Below are 18,874 nucleotides of genomic sequence, written 5' to 3'. Positions count from 1 at the left end.
GTCCTATGAGGGTGGGTGTGTCTCTTCCCCCATCTCTATCTATTCTTTAGCCTTAACTCAGTGCTTTTTTCACAAGATCTTGAATTGTCCTGAGGTGAGACAGCAGATTCCATTTGCCTATTAGGTAACCACTAATAGCATCTCCTTCAAACCAAAGGGCTCCAGGAAACCTTGTCTGATTAATCAGGACCTACTAATCAACTTATTTTTCTCTGATTCCGGATGACACTAGCTTGAACACTATTTATTTGCAAGTAATAACAGACTCAGCTACCAACAAGAGGTAATAAATTTTGCGTAGTGGTTAAGTGCCTAGGTTGTGGATGCTAGAGCATTTATATGACATTCTGGCAAAGGCAACGCTACAGAGACAAATCAGATCAGTGGTTGCCAAGGGCTGCGGATGGGGATAGGGGACTCTATTGCCCTCAAAGGGATATGAAGGAACTTGCAATGATGGAAATGTCATTTATCTTGATTGTGATGGTAGTTATATGACTGTACTCATTTCTTCAAACTTAAAAAAACTACACCTAAAAAGGTTGATCTTACCATGTGTAAATTTTGCATGTGAAAGTTGAACAATGAATAAGGAAGACCAAGGAAGAATTGATGCCTTTGAATTATGGTGTTGTGAAGAATATTGAATATACCATGGATTGCCAGAAGAACGAACAAGTCTGTCTTGGAAGAAGTACGGCCAGAATGTTCCTTAGAAACAAGGATGGCAAGACTTCATCTTCATACTTTTGACATGTTATCAAGAGGGAACTGTTCCTGGAAAAGGACATTATGCTTGGTAAAGCGAGGGTTAGCAAAAAAGAGGAAGACCGTCTACCTGATGAATTGACACGGTGGCTGCAATAGTGGGCTCAAACATAGCAACGATTGTGAGGATGGCGCAGGATGAGGCAGTGTTTTGTTCTTTTGAACACAGACAGGGTCACTATGAACTGGAACCAACTCGATGGCACCTGACAACAACAACACATCATATATAGTATGTATCTCATATACATTGTAAGGATTAAAAAGGTAATATGTGCAGGCACATGGTAAATGCTTAACAAATGTTAGCTATTTTTTTATTTTCAGAATTGACTTGACAGCAACAGGTTTGGTTTTGGGTTATTTTCTGCCTACCCTACGGGAAATCTTTCTTAATCTCTATCATGCCTTAGATATCGGTATTTTCCCCCTAATATCTTGAAGATATTTTCATCACAATAATTAAGTTATTCTTGACATTATCTGTTTATCATTCTCTCCCACTACACTCATAGCTCATTTATTCATTCCTAAATATGAGTTGAATAGGTTACAACAGTGATGAAGAGAGGCACAGTTCCTGCCTTCACAGAGTTTATATTTTAGTGGGGGAACCAGATCAGACAGTAAGCTAACCAAAAAACCCATTGCTGTTGAACTGATTCTGACTCATAGCAACCCTACAGGACAGCAGAACTGCCCCATAGGGTTTCCAAGGCTGTAATCTTTATGGAAGCAGACTGCCACATCTTTCTCCCGTGGGTTCTAACTACCAACCTTTCGGCAAGCAGCTGAAATCACTATGCCACCAGGGCTACTTGACAATAAATTGCGTACACATAAGTAAGTAATTACATATTGTGATAATCACTTGACAGGAAGTAAAGGAAGTAAGGGAGACAGTGGAAAAGCTAGAATGAGCTGGGGGCAGAAGGCTCTGAGGCGGGAAGGGGCTTGCAGTTTGAAAAACTGCAGGGAGACCATCTTCTTGTTGGCCCTTAGAAAGCCAATGGCTGAGATTTAAAATGTGCCAAAGAGGTAAGCAAGTGCCATGTCCTTGTAGAACACTTATATGTCATGAAAGGGAGGGTGACATTCAATCTAACAGCAATGATGAGCTGGGAAGGATATTAAACGAGGGATTAGTAGGGTCTGGTTTACACTGAACTGTTTTATCTGTTTTTAAGTGCACATACTAGCAGCCTCTTTTCCAAAGCAGTAGTTCTCTAGAAGGGGGGTTGTATCAGAAATAACTGGAAGGCTTATTCTTAAAATACAGTACAGGGAGTCCCCCCTTCCTTACTGGATTTGAAGAAGGGGGCTGGTAGGAATATTCTTGGAACAGCTCCCCTGGCGATTTTGATTCTCTACCACCCCTACCACTTCCTTGAGAACTCCTGCTGAAGGAGCTTAGAAGGGTTGAAATGGATGTTAACTGCCTTATCATGACCTCTTTACCCATCTTACAGGTGAGGGGAAGAGACCACTGCTCAATGAATGTAACAATTCTGGTGACCTGTCCCTAGACTGCCAAAGCCCTGGCGATGCAGTGTTTCAGCACAGTGGTTCAGCCTGGCTGCTAACTGAAAGGCTGGTGGTTCGAACCCACCTGTCGCTCCGTGAGAGAGATGTGGCAGTCTGTTTCCATAAAGACTTACAGCCTTGGAAACCCACTGGCGTAGTTCTACTCTGTCTTTATGGTTGCTATGAGTCAGAATCAATTTGACAGCGATGAGCTTTTTTTGGTCCCTAGACTGGCAGGTAAACTGACTTTTGAGGAGGAAGAGGAAACTGAGAGGACCAAGAGGTAGCAAAGCAGCAGCAATAGCAGGGTTTATCACTGGAAGAAAGATACAAGGAGGTACATATCAGGAAAACTAATTTCTAAAAAGGACTGGAGGGCTGTGCTATAAACAAGCTCTAGGGTGCTATGGTACAAGGAGGTAAGCAATCACTTGCTTGGGGATGAAAACATAAAGCAGAGGATTAGGGCCAAATAGGCCAAACAGTCTTTTACTTTGGCCACTCAAAGTGTGGTCTGAGTAGCAACAGCATCGCTTGAGAATTTGTTAGAAATACAGAATCTTGGGCCCCACTCCAGACCTTGTTGTTGTTAGATGCCATCAAGTTGATTTTGACTTATGGCAACCCCATGTGACAGAGTAGAACTGCTCCATAGGGTTTCCTAGGCTGTAATTTTTAGGCGTCAGGAGAAAGATGTGGCAGTCAGCTTCCCTAAAGATTAAAACCAAAAACCAAACCCATTGCTGACCAGTCAATCCAGACTCATAGTGACCCTACAGGACAGAGTAGAACTGCCCCATAAGGTTTCCAAGGAGCAGCTGGTGGATTTGAACTGCTGACCTTCTGGTTAGCAGCTGAGCCCTTAACCACTGCACCACCAAGGCTCCTCTCTAAAGATTACAGCCTTGGAAACCCTACGGGGCAATTCTACACTGTCCTATATGGTGGCTATAAGTCGGAATCGACTGGACAGCAATGGATTTGGGTTTTTGGTTAATCTTTACAGGAGCAGATTGCCAGGTCCCTCTCCCAGAGCCACTGAGTAAGTTCAAACCACCAACCTTTCAGGTAGCAGCCAAGTACTTAAAACTGTTGCACCATCAGGGCTATTGAATCATAATCAACATTTTTAATGTGAGCCTTAGGTGTCCTGTATGCTCATAAAAGCTTGTGAAGCACTGGTCTGTATTAGGGGAGGAGACCTCAGATCACCTAAGGTAAGCTACCTGGATTTTTGAAAAATGAAGTGCTATAACTACTGGAGAAACACCTTATTTAACTGCAGGGAGATTTTTCATAGTCCAAATTTTCTTCACCTAGAAAAACTTCATGTGAAGTCAAGTACTGGGCTTCCTTAAAGTGAGGCAAAGCCATGTTAAAAATGCACGAGAAGAATTTAGCAATTAGCCAAGTCGACCCTTAACACAGCTGGGTCGGGTCTGGAACCGCTGATGTCCTTTGGCAGCTCTGAGCCACCAGGAAGAGCTTTATAAGAAAGCCGAGTTGGCAGCTGTTCTGCCCCAGAGAGCAGCCCTTATTTGTCTTTAATGCTGAAAATGTAAAAAGGATATCTGACAAAACTACGTAAAGTCTGGCGGCTACACCAGAGAGAGAGCAGCAACTACCCCAGTCAGTGTGGCGGCCCCATGTAACCTTCGACTTCTGACCCCGAGCCTTGCTTGGCGTTTCCGGGCTAAGCTTCCTCTCCCGCCCCTCCGGCGAAGGGCCGGCCCTAGCATTGTGGGCGGGGCCTGGGGGGGGCCGGCAGTTAGGGGCGGTGCCTGCTAGGGGCGGGTCTCGCGAGGGGCGGGATTTGAGGAGGCATCCTAGCATTGGGCAGCTAGAGGTAGGCGGGGCCTACTGCAGGGCTGGGTTGGGCGGGGCAGGGAGCTAGTTGCAGCCTCTGGGTAAGCTGGGCGCCGGCGGCTCAACTTGCCGCGGCTCGGGGGCGGCGGGCGGGCGCGTAGCAGATCCCGGATCCGGAATTTGCACGACAGGAGCGGAATCAGGATTGGCCCTAGCCCAAACCGGGTCAGTGAGCAACTCCCGAACTTGGATTAGGAAATCCCGGAACCCGGATCAGCAAACCCCAGAACTCGGATTGGCAGAACCCGGAATTTAGATCGGAAAGTCCCGGAGCACGGAGCACGGACCGGATTCGTCGCGAAGCCCGGAGTCCGGATCGCGACACCGCCGGACGGGACGGAGCGATGTCGGGTCGTGGCGCGGGCGGGTTCCCGCTGCCCCCGCTGAGCCCCGGCGGCAGCGCCGTGGCCGCGGCCCTGGGGGCGCCACCTCCCCCCGCGGGACCCGGCATGCTGCCCGGACCGGCGCTCAGGGGACCAGGGCCGGCTGGAGGCGTGGGGGGCCCCGCGGCCGCCGCCTTCCGCCCCATGGGGCCCGCGGGGCCCGCAGCGCCGTACCAGGTAAGGCGGTGGCTGGGCGGGCGGAGCCGCGAGGGCGCCCCGGGCAGGGACAGAGCGGGCGCGCGGGTAGAGGCCCTGGGAGTGCCTCCTGGGCAGAGGGCATAGTCCCTGCACGGGGTCTCATGGGATATGTGGAAGACAAAACCAGGGACCCTCAGGGTGCAGCCGGGAGGTGGTGGAGGAGTTGGGGGAAAAGGGTAAGAGGGTCTCTGGGGTGGAGGGTTTGAAGCAGTTCGGAGGGTCTGGGGGTCCCGTGGGGGCTGGGATTCTGAGTGAGATATAGGAGTCGTAGGAGCTAGTGAATGTGTGGCTCTGAGAAATCTGGCGTAGATCCTGGGTTGGGGTCCTGGGAAGTGACGAGAAAGTTTTGGAAAAGGGGAGCCTCAAGGGCCCTCACTGAGAAATCAGGGTTTTGCTGCATTGACCTCGTCCCACCCCAAGTCTACCCTGGTTTTTCTAGTCCGGAACTGGGAGAGTTTAGCATGCCCTGTCCTGTTGGCTGGCTGCGTTCTTAGATGGCTCCCAGCTGCTTAAGAGGAAGAAGAGCCTGGCTTCCCAGAGCGTGGGAGGCTGAGGACAGAGCAAGGGGATTCCACTTAATGGGGTGACTGAGTTAGAGCAGAGACCGTGGTGGTCAGGCTGAGGAAGAAAAGCCTAGCCCCGTGACAGACCGTTCCGGCCGTTCTCTTCTTGGCTTTGTGCCTGTTGTCATAGTGTCCAGGAGTTGATTAGTCTGGAGGAGCAGGGAAGCTCCACTGAGCCCTGCTGGTCTGGGGTGGAAGGAGCTGGGAGAGTCACTTCGAAGGACCCTACTGTCCTGACCCCTTTGGAGTTTGTGAGGAGAGCTCCAAAGGCTTTGAGAGGCACAGACTGGATCCTCAGGGTCAGTGTGTGAGGAACTCTGCCTGACCCTGCTGGTGGGACTCAACAGTCCCCTTGTCCCGTCCGTTGTTTCAGGTGGCCCCAGAATGCTTGAGAATTGTCCGTCCTTTTTACCCCTTCTCCATTTTCATTTAGCCTTAAGGGTCTCATACCACCATATCCCAGCCCGTGTGCCCCAGCATTTGGCACAGGCTTCTTACTAATCTCCCAAGGTCTACACTGGGACTTCCTTTGACCCCTCCTCATGTCACCTGGGAGAGGTCCTGGAAGTGGTCCCTCATGGGGTAGGATGTGTGCAGAGCCGTCACTTTCTAAAGAAATAGTTAACGGGGGACAGTGATTTTTTTTTTTCCTCTTATGCTCTGTCTCTTTCTCTCCTCTCCCAAAAGAAAACAGAAGGTGTGAATATGGACAGAGATTGACCTGGCCCCAAGGCCTCCAGCTGGAGTCCATCTTTCCCACCTTGCCCTCCCCTTTGGGGATTCATGGGCCCAAGTGTCCCTGAGGGGTCTCCACATGGACCATTATAGCCCTTGGGCCTGTTAGCTGAGACCTGGACTGTGAGTCTCTCTGTGAGCCTTAGGCCTGGGGAGACCTGAAATCGGAGAGGAGACTGTTCAGCTCCCTTGGCATGCACCCCATGGGAAATGTGCCCTTAGGAAAGCCCCTTCTAGGATTGATCCCACAAGGTTTTGTGGGGAGTGGCCGTGGTACTGCAGCAAGGCCGAGGTGGCTGGCCGAGTGGCCTGGGCTTTATGGTGGGGAACTAGGGGAAGGCACCGACCCTCTGCTTCCCAAGGCTTCCCATCCCATCCGTAGATGTGGAGAGGGAGAATCCAGCTCACTTTGGTGAGTTTGGAAGTAGGAGGATCTGCTTGCCCTCTTTCTAAGGGGGGTGGTTTGACTCCCGGATCTGAGGAGCAAGAGCAGTTCCTGTCTATGAGGGCTCGTTAGGTGAGGTGGAAGAGCAGACATTCGAGGGCCTGAGCTAGGCAAATTAGGGGAGCCAACGGAAAAGAGGGGCGTGATGAACCAGCTCCCTCTAGACACTGGTTCGAACAGTCAGCGGAGGAGCTTCAAAACACCAGAAAATCAGAAGTGCACACATACGCGTATGCTCCCACCTGTGCACGCACGCAGGCACCACGAATTGCTGGGTTTATTCTGGAGAATTTAGAATACTTGCTGCTCATGGGGAATATGTTCTCCTCTAACTGAGGCCCAGCCACCAGGAGTGTCGGGGCCACAGGCTTGGGGCAGTGAAGAACGTGCTCTCTTGAGGTCTGGATTCCTCAGCTGGAGGCCCACAGCATCAGGCCCAGCCTTCTGCCCCTGCTGTCCTGGTGGTGGTGGTGGTGGTGGTGGAGCCAAGCTTACAATATGGCCTGTGCTGGGCCAAAGAGGGGAGGTTACTGCATGCTTCTGAGGGTCAGGGGACTGAGTCAAGCCCACCTAGCTGGGCTGCAGGCTGCATAATCTGGAATGCCAAGAGCTGAGAGTTCTGGGCTTTTTTTTTTTTTTTTTTTAATTCCTGGGTTATTTTTTTGAAGGGGGAGGAGTTACTGATGCTTCAAAGGCTAGCTGTGGAGCTTGGCAGGGCCAAGCTGGGGCTTCATGAACTGTGAGCTGCCTTCCCCTGGGCCCCTCCCCTCCTGGGAGAAGCCTGGGCCCTGGATGAGCCGGGGCCTCTGAGCCCAGGAAGTCTGGGGCAGATGTCTGGGTGGAGCCTATTACAGGCCCTGCCTGTGCCTCTTGTCTTGGGACTTCCTGGTACCTGAACACCTGCCCAGGAAAGGTGGGTGGTGCTGAAGGAGGTTTTGTGAACACCCTAGTGAGTAGCTTCATGGAGACCACAGGGCCCACTGCTTCAGTTGTCCCTCCCATTGGGCTCAGGCACTGGGAAAAATGCAAGTCTGGGATGTTTGGGACCTGAGTTTACAGCTGTGGCCACGACTAAGTTTGTTTTCCATAATCTCTGGCCATGGCTCATTAAGGCAGAGGAACAGGCTGTCTTTTGCCTTTCAGCAGTTCAGATGAACTTCTTCCTGATGGGAAGAGACTTGTGGCAGGACTCCCAAAGGCCCCAGAGTTCCCACCTTTAACTCTCCATTCTTCCAAACTCTCCCTCCCGCCTTGCTCCTCTCCCCTTCCCCAGGTCCAGGCCTTAGGTTCCTCTTTATCTCTGCTTCTGGTCGAGACTCTGACCCCCTGTGGTGGGAACATAAGGTTAGAGCTAGATAATGGGGTGAGGGAAGAATGTCCTCTCCATGGTGGCAGTGGGGGGTCCTTTGATTTGGTGCTCATCCCCACCCAGCCTGGCTTGGTTGGCTAGTTGTGTTGGTTGCATAATCTGGGCCCTGGGGCCGGCCCTGCGAAGCTGCCAGGGACAGCATGTGTGAGGCAGAGCTGCCAAACAGGACTTGCAGGCAGCAGCCTGGGGAAGAGGGTGGGGGTGGAGGGGAGCCCAGATGGGCTCTGCAGAAATGTTGGGGACCTGAGCCTTGGGTGGGAAGTCCAGCAGGCTTCTAAGGAAGCCACTTCTGTCACCTAGATTCCTGCTGCTGACCCTGTGTCTCTGATCCTTGCATGTCAGGATAACCTTATTCCCATTCTCCACCTTGGGATGGTGCAGGCTAAGTTGAGCCTGAGCCAGCCCTGACTGCCAGGTAGTGCCTGGACCACGGGCAGAGTCCAGGTGCCAGCTGTTCTCTTTCTCATGGGCCACTCAGGAGCACAGTTTCCCTTTTAGGATCTCCTGGAACGGGAGTAGGGGGTGGGACACTAGAAAGGTGAGACAAGGGTCCAGTTCTGGGTTGTGGGAAGGGACCATATGGTGACCAGATGGTCTCTGTACTCTGCCTGAGGCTGCCCCTACCAGTTGGGACACACTCCAGGCTGTCCTGTTGCAGCTTGCTCACCTGGGTGCTGCTGCTGGGGGGCCTGCCAACCCCCTCTACTCCCTTGGTCCCTCAGTCACACCACCAGGCTGGCAACAAGGGTTGTGCCTGAAGGCTGAGCCTGTGGGTCTCAGGGAGGCCTTAACAAGGCATCGGCTTGCTTGTGTCTGGGTGCTAGGACATTGCCCCGATGCCACCGTACACTGCTGTCCTCAGCTTCTTCCTCCAGTTGAGGGAGGGAGAAGGATAGCATTGCTTAGGAGCCATCTGAGGACCTCAGGAGTCCCTCAGAGAGTGCTGAGACTAGAGGCAGGTGAGGGGCCCTGAGCAGCTCCCCCAGGGCCTTCTCTTGTAGGCTGGATTCCCCTCCCACCCTGGGCTCTGGCAGGCCTGCTCCCACCTCATTCGCTGGCATAACTGCCAGGGCGGTTGAAGGGGGCAGGGCAGGTGTGGTTTACACTTCTGCTTTCAGGCGCCTGCTCCCCTTTGTCTCCCTTCCTGGCACTCCAGCCTGGGCTCTGCAGTGTGCTGCTCAGGGCCAGACCTGCTGAGGGGAGGGATGGAAGGTATGGGCTTCGGAACCCAGAGAGCCCTGCCACTGACCTACAGCCCACCAGTGGCTCACTTCCCCCAGCGGCCAGGTATGTCACCAGGGAGCCGGATGCCCATGACTGGCTTGCAAGTGGGACCCCCCGCTGGCTCCCCATTTGGCCCAGCTGCTCCACTTCGACCTGGCATGCCACCCACCATGATGGACCCATTCCGAAAACGCCTGCTCGTGCCCCAGCCCCAGCCCCCGATGCCTGCCCAGCGCCGAGGGTAAGACCCTCCTGTTTCTCCCACCCTAAGAACTGCAATGACTGAGGAACACTTCTGGTTCTCTTGGGGGAGGGCCCTGGGGCCTGAAGGGTGTATGAGGTGGAGGGGGTGCGAGTGTCCTTTGGGCCATCGATCTCTCAAGTGGATTTCTGTCCTCCCCAGGCTGAAGAGGAGGAAGATGGCGGATAAGGTTCTACCTCAGCGAGTGAGTGTGTTGGGAGGGGCACCCTGAAGGCCTGCCTGATGGATGGCTAGGGGTGGGGGCCAACCTCCCCGATCTCAGGGAGGAAGGAGCCAGATCTGCTGCTGATGAATCCCTCCTCCCTTCCTCAAGATACGGGAGCTTGTTCCTGAGTCTCAGGCGTATATGGATCTCTTGGCTTTTGAGCGGAAGCTGGACCAGACCATCGCTCGCAAGCGGATGGAGATCCAGGAGGCCATCAAAAAGCCTCTGACGGTGTGTGCAGCCCTGACCGCCCCTAGCCTTCCCAAGCTTTCTCTGCCCTCCCCAGTCCTGCTTTCCAAGCAAGGGCCTGTGTGGGGCTGGAACAGGGTTTTTCAAACTTCAGGATACAGCCCATTAGTGAGGCATGAACTCAGTTTAATGTGTTGAGGCCAGCATATTTCTTAAATGAAATACAAAATAGTAGGAAATACTTCACATGTAGTAAAAAAAAACTAAACAACGTAGTGAAGGTAAGTATTATTTCATGAGATTTTTGTTTCAGGTATTTATAAATATATATATGTGGATGCTGGTTGTGATTTAAAATGCATATCGTATAGTTGTGGTCAATCAAAAGTGAGAAAGCTACTAGACTAGAAGGTAGATAAGGGTAGTTCCTGCCTCCCTCCCCATCACTAGAGAACCTTTGTTTGTTTTAATCATCTGGAACAATCCCCAGAGTGGTGATGGCTTTCCAGGAGGCCTGGATATTTGGGGACCATGATGGGTGTTTGGGCTTCATTTAAAATATGAGCTGGAGGCTTCTAGTTTGCCTGATAGAAACCCATGTGCACTCTATTATACCACCAGTCCCACTGTTTTGGAATTGTTGGTAATGCAACTGCTTCCCCCATAAAATTGGGAGCTCCTCGAAGGCTAGGACTGGGCATTACTACTTCTACTTCCCAGTGCCTAGCAGGGTGTTGGGTCCATAGTCAACACAGGATTGACTGTTGAATGGGTGAATACGGGAATACAGGGGAGCATTATTTTCCAATGTGGTCTGCCTCTAATTGATTGTGTTTCTCTCTTTAGCAAAAGCGGAAACTTCGGATCTATATTTCCAACACATTCAGTCCCAGCAAGGCCGAAGGTGATAGTGTAGGAACTGCAGGAACCCCAGGGGGAACCCCAGCAGGGGACAAGGTGGCTTCCTGGGAACTCCGAGTGGAGGGCAAACTGCTGGATGATGTGAGTTGGGGAATGGGCTTTGTAGGGGGAGGTGGCCTGTGTGGGCTTAAAATGGGGGCCAGACGACTCCTGTCTGGTGTCAAGGTGAGAAGGAAGAGGGAGACGGGAGCTGGTTGAATGGACACAGGGAATACAGGGTGGAAAGGAGGAATGTGCTGTCTCATTAAGGGGTGAGCAGCTAGGAGTACATAGCAAGGTACGTGTAACTTTTTCTATGAGAGGCTGAATTGATTTGTAAACTTTCACCTAAAGCACAAAAAATAAATTTAAAAAGGCGGGGTGGGGGGTGGGGGCAGACAGTTGAGAAGTTGCAGAGAAGTCCTGCCAAAGGGATAGGGCACTTCTCATGTTTGTGCTTTGCACAGCTTCCAGCCAGGTGGAGGTTGATTTGTATGTTCATTACAGCCATTTCCTGCAGATGGCAGTAAAGCACCTTCTTGAGGAAGGGGTACCAATACCAATACCAGTTGCTGTCTTGTTGATTCTGACTCATGGTGACCCCATGTGTGTCAGAGTAGAACTGTCCTCCATAAAGTTTTCAATGGCTGATTTTTTGGGAAGTAGATTGCCAGGCCTTTTTTCTGAGGTGCTTCTGGATGGACTTGAACCTCCAAACTTTCAGTTAGCAGGCGAGCACATTTTTTGTACCACCTGGGGACTCCCCTTCTAATTCACAGAGTCCCTTATTGCCTGGCAGCAGGGCTGGATGGAGAACCCTTTGCCTCCAATCTCTCTTTTCCTTCAGGGCCAAAGAAGCCACAGGACCCTGAGCTCCAGGGCTAAAATGATACACCTCTTTTTCTGGGCTTAGAACACCTTTGGGTTCCAGAGAGGAGGGAGCTCAGCACCATGCCCATCTCACACCCCTTTCTACCCTCAGCCCAGCAAACAGAAAAGGAAGTTTTCTTCATTTTTTAAGAGCCTCGTCATTGAGCTGGACAAGGAGCTGTATGGGCCTGACAACCACCTGGTGGAGGTGAGTGTGGACCCAGGGCATGGGGAGAAAAGAGCAACCCGAGGACAGGGCACAGGCTGATGTGCTTGTTGGGCAGAGGCATGCCCTTGATCGCCTAGGAGGGCCAGGCGTGTATATTCACGCCCACTCCCTTGGTGATAAGCTCCGCTCGCCTCTTCCCTGCCAGTGGCACAGGATGCCTACGACCCAGGAGACAGATGGCTTCCAGGTGAAACGGCCTGGAGACCTGAACGTCAAGTGTACCCTTCTGCTCATGCTGGATCATCAGGTGACAAATGTCTGGGGCCGTGTCTGGTCCGGAGACTTATCTGGAGGGGAGGGACAGGCTCCTGTTGTCAACCCTTCCTGTCTCTGTCCTATTCTCCCACTTCGTTTTTTCATAAGCACACCTCCTCTGACTCCTGTCTATCCCATCCCCAGCCTCCCCAGTACAAGCTGGACCCGCGACTGGCAAGGCTGCTGGGAGTGCACACACAGACGAGGGCAGCCATCATGCAGGCCCTGTGGCTTTACATCAAACACAACCAGCTGCAGGATGGGCATGAGCGCGAGTACATCAACTGCAACCGCTACTTCCGCCAGGTGAACCGATGCCACCCCTCCCGACACACAGCTCCTTCCTGGCCCACTGTTCTGGAGCCTCGCCAGGCTTCTTCTCAGCCACATTCTTCAGTCCACTGCCCTTACTGACTCTGGAATGGTCCACGTCTCACTGGTGCCCTCAGAGGCATCACTGAGCCTTTGGTACTCTCTGCAGATCTTCAGTTGTGGTCGACTCCGTTTCTCTGAGATTCCCATGAAGCTGGCTGGGTTGCTGCAGCATCCAGACCCCATTGTCATCAACCATGTCATTAGGTAAACTGAGGCAGGGGATGGGAGGGCTGTCCTAAGAGCAGAGTCACCTTTGGTTTGATTTAATGCTGGAGAGAAGCAGCAGGTTTGGTTTCTCATTCCCCAGTCGTGCGCACAGAATGGGCTCCAGGTTTATCCCAGGTGGATGAATGCATACAGCTGTGTTCTTCCCCTTCCTTCCCATGTGCTGCCTGCAGCGTGGACCCTAATGACCAGAAGAAAACTGCCTGCTATGACATTGACGTGGAGGTGGATGACCCACTGAAAGCCCAGATGAGCAACTTTCTGGCTTCTACCACCAATCAGCAGGAGATTGCCTCCCTTGATGTCAAGGTGGGCCCTTTACCTCCACACCTTCCTCTGGGCCTGGGATGGGGGTGGGAAGGCTGCCGGACATTTCCCTACACTTAGCACCTTCCGGTTGCAGCCTGGGAACAGACCCCTCCACGTAGAGGGCAAGTCTGACATGTGCACCACTTCCCCCAGATCCATGAGACCATTGAGTCCATCAACCAGCTGAAGACCCAGAGGGATTTTATGCTCAGCTTTAGCACTGACCCCCAGGACTTCATCCAGGAATGGCTCCGTTCCCAGCGCCGGGACCTCAAGGTGTGGTGCTCTTTCCCTGAGGGTAATCCAATGTTAAGTTCTGGGTGATTCCTGCCCCCCCCCACCCACTACCCTTCCAGCTCCAGGGAAAGATTGGCTCAGGAGTGGGAATTTTGCCATGGCTTTCCCCCTGGCTCTCTGTAGATCATCACTGATGTGATTGGGAATCCTGAAGAGGAGAGACGAGCTGCTTTCTACCACCAGCCCTGGGCCCAAGAAGCAGTGGGGAGGCACATCTTTGCCAAGGTGAGGCCTTGCCCTAGTTCTCTCCTTTGCTTGTTGAGTAGCTGAGGCCTGAGCCACTTCGCCTTTCCCTTCTTCAGGTGCAGCAGCGCAGGCAGGAACTGGAACAGGTGCTGGGAATTCGCCTGACCTAACTGCTCAGGGAGCTTTTCCTTTATTCCCAGCTTTGGAGCCATCCCCTCCTCAGCCTGGAAAGGGACTACCCGATGGGGTCCTGGCTGGGGCCGCTGACATGTAGGATAAGGATGGGGTGAGGAGTGTCTCCTGTCACCTTCTACCCCTCAGCTTTAGTTCCATAAATGTAGTGGTAGGATTCCTTGTTGCTTAGGTTCCCAAAGCCTTATTACTTACTTTATGCATTGGCTTTATTAGGCTCATAATAGATGCCTCCTCTGCCCCCTGCAGGCAGGCCCAGGTAGGACTATTGGAGGCTGTGCTGGGACATTGTAATTGAGACATTTCAGAACCAAAGGCTGCTGGGTTTGCATGTTTACAGACTCCCCCTTGGGGCTCTGGGGAGCTGGGCGAGGAAGGGGGCACAGCCCAGACTCTCCCTAGCCTTCCTAAACCAAAGTTCTTTGCCATTCCTATAAGCCCAGCCTTGCTGCTGGTCTTTTTCCTTTCCTTTAGGTATTTGCACTATTTGGGGAGCAGGTTTTTCTATGCGGGAGCCACTTTTTTTGTACAGAGGTTAAGTTGGGGTTTTTCAGGGAGCCCTATTTGGTGCCTCCTCCCTTATTTTCTTTCCTCAATCTATGCAAGCGGCTCTGGCCGCCATCATCTCTTGGGGTGCCTGAGGGCTGCTACCCCAGCTTCTTGGGCCCAGAGAAAGAATGCCTCATAGAGGGAGGGGACACTGCAGTCCTCTGCAGGGTCTGAAGTATGGTTGTATGCATGGTGGAGGGGCCCGTAAGGTGAGAGGGGAGAGGACTGTTGTTGCCCTTTGGAGCTGGGTAAGGAGGATGGGCCTAGGGCTGGGCAAGTGCCACTTCTGGCAGGTTTAGAAATCTCCAAATAAATCCTTTTGTTTATTGGTGGTCCCCAGACCTGGTCATTTAACAGTACAACCACAGACGAATCCTAGAGGGCTTGTCCCACAGAGCTTTATTTGGAGGACCCCCACAAAGAGCATCTCCCTCACTTCCAGAGCTTCTTGATAGACATGTTTTTCTCACTATCCTTCTGCATAACCTGGAGAGAGAGCACGCGACAGCACGTTGTTACCAACAGGGTGAATGCACACCCTACTCTCATTGCTCTAGAGCCAGTACCAGCAAAGGGAGAAAGGAGTGGGACCTGTACCTTGGCTACTGCCATCTCGAAGTCCTCCTGGGTGACGTGAACTCGCCGTTCTCGCAGGGCATACATGCCAGCTTCTGTGCACACGCCCTGGGTAGTGAAAGGAAGATGAGGCGCTGCTTTATGCACCACCCTTCAGCCCAGCACTCCCTGACTCTGCCTCCTGTTTCCCAGTTACCTTCACTTCAGCCCCAGATGCTCCTGGCATAAGTTCAGCAATTTTTCTAAGGTTGATCCCCCGGGTCAGGTTCATTTTCCGAGAATGGATCTTCAAAATGTCCAGCCGGGCCTAGAGACCCCAGAGGAAAGGCCTGAGCCCCATCCCTCCACCCCTACAGCCTCTCCCAGGGAGGCCCATCACCAACCTCCTCGTTGGGGGGTGGGAATTCAATTTTTCTGTCGATTCGCCCGGGACGCAGCAGTGCCGAGTCCAGGATATCAATCCTGTTAGTAGCCATGATGACCTGAGTGGAGCAAGGGGTGGTGATGCTATCAGCTAAGCTCTTCCTCGGCCTGCTAGTCACCCAGGGCCCTCCCTTGGCTCACCTCACCTTGATATTCTTGGTGGCCTCAAAGCCATCCAGCTGATTGAGCAGCTCCAGCATGGTGCGCTGCACTTCACTGTCCCCTCCAGAGCCCCCCTCCAGTCGTGAAGAGCCAATGGAGTCGATTTCATCCATGAAGATGATGGATGGAGCATGCTCTCGTGCCATCACAAACAGCTCCCTCACCATTCTTGCCCCTGTGTGGAGGCCAAGCTGGTGTTAGGGAGGCGATGAGACCTTTGGTCTTCCCCCACCTCTACTTCTCATGTTCCTGGCCACAGTTACCTTCCCCAATGAATTTCTGTACCAATTCAGAGCCAGAGACGCGAATGAAGGTGCAATCCGTATGATGAGCCACAGCCCGGGCCAACAGTGTCTTCCCAGTGCCTGGGGGTCCATACAGCAGCACCCCCTAGAAGGAAAAAGCAGGATTCAGCCCCTCAATTCGTTCAGTGAACACTTACTGAGTGCCTGCTGTGTGCTGGACCCTGTGCTAGACGGTAGAGATACAAAAAATGAATGGCAAGGTCCCTTCTGGGGCTTGTATCTGAACCCCCTCAATGCCCTGGAAACACCCTTCCCAGCTTCTCTTCTTGCAGAGAAACCAGCATAAGTAGGCTATAGCCTATCCTAACACTGCCGCTCCTCAGTGTGACCCGGGGCAGGAGGGGCTGACACAGCATGCCCCTCCTAAAGAAAGCCAAGCTCCTCACCTTGGGCTGTGCAATCCCTAATGCTTCAAAGAGCTCAGGATGTTTAACAGGTAGCTCGATGACTTCTTTGATCTCCTTGATCTGCTTGTCCAGTCCGCCAATCATCTCATAGGTTGAGTCTGGTACCTTCTCCACCATCATCAATGACACCAGGGGGTCCACCTTGTTGGGCAGGATCTTGTGCAGGGTGTAGCTGTCATTTCTTAGAGCCACCCGGCAATTGGGGGTCACCTGGGTGAGGGGAGCAAAGGGATTTCAGAGAGTGGTGCAATGGGAGCTGACCCTAACCTCCACCTCACCTGCCACACTCACATCATTGATGTCGATGTTCTTGTCCACATCTACAACAAACTTGCCCTCAGGATGTACCTAAAGAAACAACGGCTCATGAATCACCAGTCCCCACTCAGGAAGACCCGAGAGTCCTAGAGTAATCTGACAAAACGCCTTTCTTCCAAAGCTACGTACAAAGGGGCGGGAACACAGTGGGCACTTGGGGCTGGTCCTTGGGTCATGCTGCCTTTACCTTAACCAACACTTTCTTCTTATCCATGGCCCGGACTACTTCCCCCACATAGGAGCCCTGTTCCTGCAGCAGCTGTAGCTCCTCTCGCAATAGGCGAACTAGGTGAGAAACAAGTGGTCACCAACCTCCCAGCATGTCCTCTCACCCATGACTCAATTCAGCAAACATGAACTGAACACCACTGAAATTTTGACAGGAAAGCCACACACATGTTAAGTCTTGTCCTTAAGGGAGCTATAATGTAGCACTAGAGGAAAATATCCATGTGAAACAAATATATAAGGACATAGTGCAAACCGTCACTCAGGGTTGGGAGGAAACAATGAGCACTGCTGTGAAGACTTAGTTCAGGGAGACTAGTAACAGGCCTCAGAGCCACAGCCCACATGCAGCCTTTCCGTCTTCCCCTTTCACCTTTTGCATTTAACTCATTTCTCTGTGCCTGCAGCCGCCTGAGGTTTTGGCTCTTGTCGTTCACAATTAGCTGTAGAAAACAAGGGAGAAGATTTCATTATCCAAGGGCAAAAGAGAGTAGGACCATGGCCAGGACCCTTCATAGATGGGTATGAGCTGAGTATGGGAAGAACACTGGACATCTACACATTGTATCAGGTTCTCCAATATGACCCTAATGACCCTGTCCTTTCCTCTAAGAGTTCCTCTGGAGCCTACGGCAGTCATCAAAAAAGTCTGCTGTCCAATACTGGTCCAGGAGTAACAGCCCCTAATGGAGAAAAGTTAAAGCTGGCTCACGTAGTAAATTTCTTAAGGGGAGGCAACATGGTATAGTGGGGAGACTTCTAGCCTTTGAGTGAGAAGCCTGAGTTCTAGCCCAGCTGCTGCCAGTTAACAGCTAAGTAAAGCTAGAGCAAGCCACTTAAAAGATCTATACCTGCTTCCAGACTGCAAACTGGTATGGCCTCACCTTCCCTGCTTCTCTTCTCAAGTATTGTGAGAAACAGAGAAAATCACACATAAAAGCATCCTTAAAATGGTAAATCAAACATGTTGTTGACACCTACAAATATACCTGGAGTTCAGAAATTTTTCTTGTGGCTCTTCCCCTATCCATACGATTATTTTATCTTAGTTCCATGGTTCCTGCTACCTCTTTAGGCTAGAGCACTGGGTTGCCCAATTCTTTTTCATTTATTCCCATGGAATCAACACCGTCCAGAATCCTTAATGCTGTCTTCCCTCACACTTTGATTTTATCCTGCCCAACCCCTTTCTGATAAACTTTCATTCACGCCTCTTCCAAAAGGAATGGCCCTTGGCTATGGGTACCTTTCCTGTTAAAACTTGAATCTTTGAAAATGTGTAACAGACTGAATACTGATTACCCACAAAGCAGTAGGACTTGACGGGAACAAGAAACTGTTAACTTCATATACTTTGTACTGTTGGTTTGCTACTTTTAATGTTCACTTTTCTAAAAACTACAACAACAAAAAAAAGAAAATGAAACAGGCTCTTGCACCACATGCCCGTGTTAATTACAAAGACTTGTAGAAATCTGCTTCCATTAATCCTCCACCCCCCATCCCAGCTCCCTCTGGAGCCGGTCCTCACCTGGAGTTCTTCAATCTTGGACAGATAGTATTGGCGGAGTCCACTGCCTGCTTTCCCCTCTTCCAGCTCCATCTGAAGACACAGTGTAATTACTAAATAACAGGTTAAACACCCAAAGGGTTAAAAACCCTTCCAGAGCACTTCACTTAAATACCAAGCAGCATTATGTATAAAAACAGCTCGGACTTTGGAGCTTTAAGATTTGGATTCTAAGCCCTCATTCCATCCTTTCTGAACCCTCCGTTTCCACACGACTAAAATAAAATGAGAATGAGAACGCCGCCTACCTCACAGAACTCTAGGAGGACCAAGAGACAATAAACAAGAGGGCGCTTTGTACTGTCAAGCGCTACACAAACCCCTGGTGTTATTACGTTAATAAGCGGAGCCAAGAAGAAGGCCGGACGCTATGTCCCCAATCTACCTGCGACTCGCGGCCGGCCCCGTTCCCGCTCCCATCGCTCCGCACTCGGTTTCTACCGTGTCCTCCTCTGGGGGCCCTGCCCTGACTCACCGCGGGCGGCGTTGACACAGCAGATGCAGTCCCAGCAGGGCCCGGTCTGGATTGGTCCAGCCACTCCCGACCACCTTGCCCCGGCCCGCTCCCCACCTCAGCTCACTCCCGCTCCGCATCAGCCTCAGCCCCTGCCCGCCGCCGCCGCCGCCGCCGCCGCCGCCGCCATACCTGCTCTGGTGCGTCAAGCGCCATCTTCCCTCTTCAGCGGAGACCACTGGCATCCGCCTGGGAGCGCAAGCGCAGAAGCAAGGACTTGGGGCCGAAGGCGAGAACAGAGGAGTTCCGGGTC

The 18,874-nt window shown here is 52.0% G+C and overlaps 2 protein-coding genes across 2 annotated transcripts; one reads left to right on the top strand and one right to left on the bottom strand.

Annotated features, from left to right (window-relative positions):
* The first annotated feature begins 4,198 nt into the window (after positions 1 to 4,198).
* On the top strand, positions 4,199 to 14,412 carry SMARCD2 (SWI/SNF related, matrix associated, actin dependent regulator of chromatin, subfamily d, member 2). The gene is made up of 13 exons (XM_049859090.1): positions 4,199 to 4,718; positions 9,132 to 9,316; positions 9,479 to 9,521; positions 9,651 to 9,773; positions 10,578 to 10,733; positions 11,614 to 11,709; positions 11,876 to 11,977; positions 12,130 to 12,291; positions 12,467 to 12,564; positions 12,759 to 12,894; positions 13,048 to 13,170; positions 13,315 to 13,416; positions 13,494 to 14,412. Exons 1-13 carry the CDS (start codon positions 4,503 to 4,505, stop codon positions 13,545 to 13,547), a joined length of 1,596 nt encoding a protein of 531 aa, XP_049715047.1. The 5' UTR covers positions 4,199 to 4,502; the 3' UTR covers positions 13,548 to 14,412.
* A 79-nt stretch (positions 14,413 to 14,491) lies between these two features.
* Positions 14,492 to 18,862, bottom strand: PSMC5 (proteasome 26S subunit, ATPase 5). The gene is made up of 12 exons (XM_049859091.1): positions 18,754 to 18,862; positions 18,069 to 18,140; positions 16,911 to 16,980; positions 16,497 to 16,594; positions 16,283 to 16,339; positions 15,971 to 16,201; positions 15,543 to 15,669; positions 15,264 to 15,454; positions 15,078 to 15,176; positions 14,891 to 15,001; positions 14,716 to 14,802; positions 14,492 to 14,604 (listed from the first exon to the last, which is right to left on the bottom strand). Exons 1-12 carry the CDS (start codon positions 18,775 to 18,777, stop codon positions 14,551 to 14,553), a joined length of 1,221 nt encoding a protein of 406 aa, XP_049715048.1. The 5' UTR covers positions 18,778 to 18,862; the 3' UTR covers positions 14,492 to 14,550.
* Positions 18,863 to 18,874: the final 12 nt, after the last annotated feature.

The sequence above is a fragment of the Elephas maximus genome, chromosome 19 (assembly GCF_024166365.1).
Source record: "Elephas maximus indicus isolate mEleMax1 chromosome 19, mEleMax1 primary haplotype, whole genome shotgun sequence".
NCBI classification, from domain to species: domain Eukaryota; kingdom Metazoa; phylum Chordata; class Mammalia; order Proboscidea; family Elephantidae; genus Elephas; species Elephas maximus.
This window is presented reverse-complemented; position numbering and strand designations above follow the sequence as displayed.

What these genes read in the sequence shown, in the direction of transcription:
- PSMC5 (XM_049859091.1), bottom strand. Translation starts at nt 18,777, where the DNA reads ATGGCGCTTGACGCACCAGAGCAG. An exon ending in TAGGGATTGCACAGCCCAAG is followed by an intron (nt 15,670 to 15,970) that starts GTGAGGAGCTTG and finishes TTTTCCTTCTAG; the next exon opens with GGGGTGCTGCTGTATGGACC. An exon ending in ACAGAAATTCATTGGGGAAG is followed by an intron (nt 15,455 to 15,542) that starts GTAACTGTGGCC and finishes GCCTCCACACAG; the next exon opens with GGGCAAGAATGGTGAGGGAG.
- SMARCD2 (XM_049859090.1), top strand. Translation starts at nt 4,503, where the DNA reads ATGTCGGGTCGTGGCGCGGGCGGGTTCCCGCTGCCCCCGCTGAGCCCC. An exon ending in GTCATCAACCATGTCATTAG is followed by an intron (nt 12,565 to 12,758) that starts GTAAACTGAGGC and finishes TGCTGCCTGCAG; the next exon opens with CGTGGACCCTAATGACCAGA. An exon ending in CCCAGCGCCGGGACCTCAAG is followed by an intron (nt 13,171 to 13,314) that starts GTGTGGTGCTCT and finishes GGCTCTCTGTAG; the next exon opens with ATCATCACTGATGTGATTGG.